The sequence below is a fragment of the Colletotrichum chrysophilum genome (assembly GCF_026319265.1).
Source record: "Colletotrichum chrysophilum strain AFK26 chromosome Unknown scaffold_286, whole genome shotgun sequence".
Classification (NCBI taxonomy): Eukaryota; Fungi; Ascomycota; class Sordariomycetes; order Glomerellales; family Glomerellaceae; genus Colletotrichum; species Colletotrichum chrysophilum.
Genome location: NW_026517573.1, coordinates 8,132 through 10,378, shown reverse-complemented (window position 1 = coordinate 10,378; position 2,247 = coordinate 8,132). Strand labels below are relative to the sequence as shown.

The following is a 2,247-nucleotide window of genomic DNA, read 5'->3' as shown; positions in this document are numbered from 1 at the left end:
GTACAGATTCCAAAACTCGGCTGATCTTACTCCTCAACGGTAAGTGTTTCTCGGGCTCGCTCGCTTCAGCTCGTTCTCAACGGTCACCAAATATGGAATTCGGCCTTCACTAATTGATCCGATGGCTTTCTGTTCATCATCCGGCCGGTTTCCCCTTCATCGTCCGGTATGATGACCCGAGGCATTGTTTTCTGTGCAGTACAAGCAGAGAAAAATAGACTCTCGTGAGAGTTCTGAAACTGTTCCTGTCGCTTTGACAGTCGCACAGTCCCGGTGGGCTGTGGGGTTTGGCAGAATGAAAGGCAAAAACTAACCAAGTTTAAGTTACGTCTGACCTTTGTTGTGACACTCTATCACTGGTTTCGCGGGTTCGGGAGTGGGCTAGAGCTTCAGTGGCATGGGAAAATACCTATACAAATATGCGTCTCGACGTGAACACTGACTAAGCGGTCCACGGCGTTTGTAATACTACAATGATCACAACATAAAGATCCGAGAAGTCAGAGTCTTCAGTCACAGCCAGCGAACGTTATCGAGGTTCTAATTTTTCACATTGTGCATGATGATAAACTTCCACCCTACACGCGACGACATCGGATGGTTTAACTTCGCCCATACAGATATGCAGTTCGTGAATCAACTAAAGAGTGCTTTTAAGCTTAAATAGACTTATCAGTCTAGCAAATGTCGCTGCTTCCACGCTGCGGGCCCAACGAGTTTGCCTCTGTCATCCCGCTCATTGCCCGCCGAGAACGTCATTGTGTTATAGTACAAAGTCACGTACGGCCCATCTTTCGTGTATGACAAGCCAACGTAAGAGTGCCTTCCAATTGTGTTGGAAAAGTCCTGCTTAGGGCTGCAAAGAATATTAGCTTGAAGCTCAAAACAATCCGAGTAGGACAAAAGTACTTACAAAGCCTTTTGCACTGCGTCGACGTATGTGTCGGCCAACGTTTTCAGCCCAATTGCTCGGAAAAAACTGCCTAGTGACTGCGCGATTCGAAGATCAGTTCCGCCGTAGTGTCGAACGGGAATGTACACTTTTGGTACTGGTGCAGTTGAGTTGTGCTTCAATTCCATGTTGAAGATGATGCCTGCCGTGCGATGCATGCTGCGAGGTAGGTCTTCTCCGGGGGCAGATAAACCGAGTACATGGAGATAGAATAGCCGGACCAAATCCACACCGGCATCAATTTCGGAACCCTTGAGAGTATGTCCAAGGGTGTACACTTCCTCCACCCGGGCGAGACAAGTCTCTTTGGTGCGCAGGTACACCTTGAATCGCGCATCAATCGGGCGCAGCGCATCAAATGCAATTAGTTCCAAGCGCAGAATATTTTGGTTGTTGCGTTCATGCTTGTAGTGGTAGACAAAGTTGCGAATGTAGTCGAAAGCAGGCATGAGATTGAGCGGCAGCTGACCAATGACATCGGTGATGATTTCGCCGGCGTGATTCTCCTGAAGCAGGGAAATTGGGATGGGATAGAAGTAAACCTTGGGCACAGGGTGTTCGCCTTCAAGGTCAAACGAGATGGTATTTGTTGTCATATGCTCATTGGGAGCCATTTTGGAGACAATCATATGAGCATGTTTCGCGTCGACATGCAGGTGCTTCTTGAAGAACTCCCAAAGTTCTCCATCGACAGGGCTATTCTCGGCAGCATGACGCAGAACGCGCGACATGACTACCTCGGGCTCATCTTGATTGAAAGGGTCCTTTGCCGTACCGGCCAAGGGCCCGATCGGCTCAGAGCCAACTCGGATCTTGGACCTCTTCAGCCCAACGTTCCAGCTGAGCTCTGCGGGAGAGAAGTCGTCAGAACAGAAGCTGTCGAAATGAGGCAGACGAGCGCCGGACTTCGTGATGTTTGGACGAGGTCCCAGTGACGGGATGACAAGTTGTTGGACGAACTCAGCATACTGTTCCTGAGCCTCAGCAGAGTATCCGGCACTCTGCATGAGAGACAGAAGAGGATGGGAGAGCTCTTCCCACCAGAATCGCGTGTCCTCCTGCCTGGGAGAGAAGTCTTTTGTTGACATAACCATTTTGGAGAGTGGCCGGGGTCGGTATGAAACTTGTGAAATTAGGCTATCGCACAAAACGAACAGAGTAATGGACTCGGGATAAAAGACAGAAATGCATGATACAGCACCCACCCGATAGCAGACCGTTGGCCTTATATACTGGAGCACTCAGGACAGGGCACTCTGGACAAGAACTTGAAACATGTTCAGCCCGCCAACATG

At 49.5% G+C, this 2,247-nt stretch overlaps 1 protein-coding gene across 1 annotated transcript; it reads right to left on the bottom strand.

The window, feature by feature from the left end:
• Nucleotides 1–909: 909 nt before the first annotated feature.
• COL26b_014045 (uncharacterized protein) lies at nucleotides 910–2,046 on the bottom strand (the record flags this gene model as incomplete). Its single annotated transcript, XM_053186625.1, has 1 exon — nucleotides 910–2,046. One exon carries the CDS (start codon nucleotides 2,044–2,046, stop codon nucleotides 910–912), a length of 1,137 nt encoding a protein of 378 aa, XP_053029429.1.
• Between the last annotated feature and the right edge of the window lie 201 nt (nucleotides 2,047–2,247).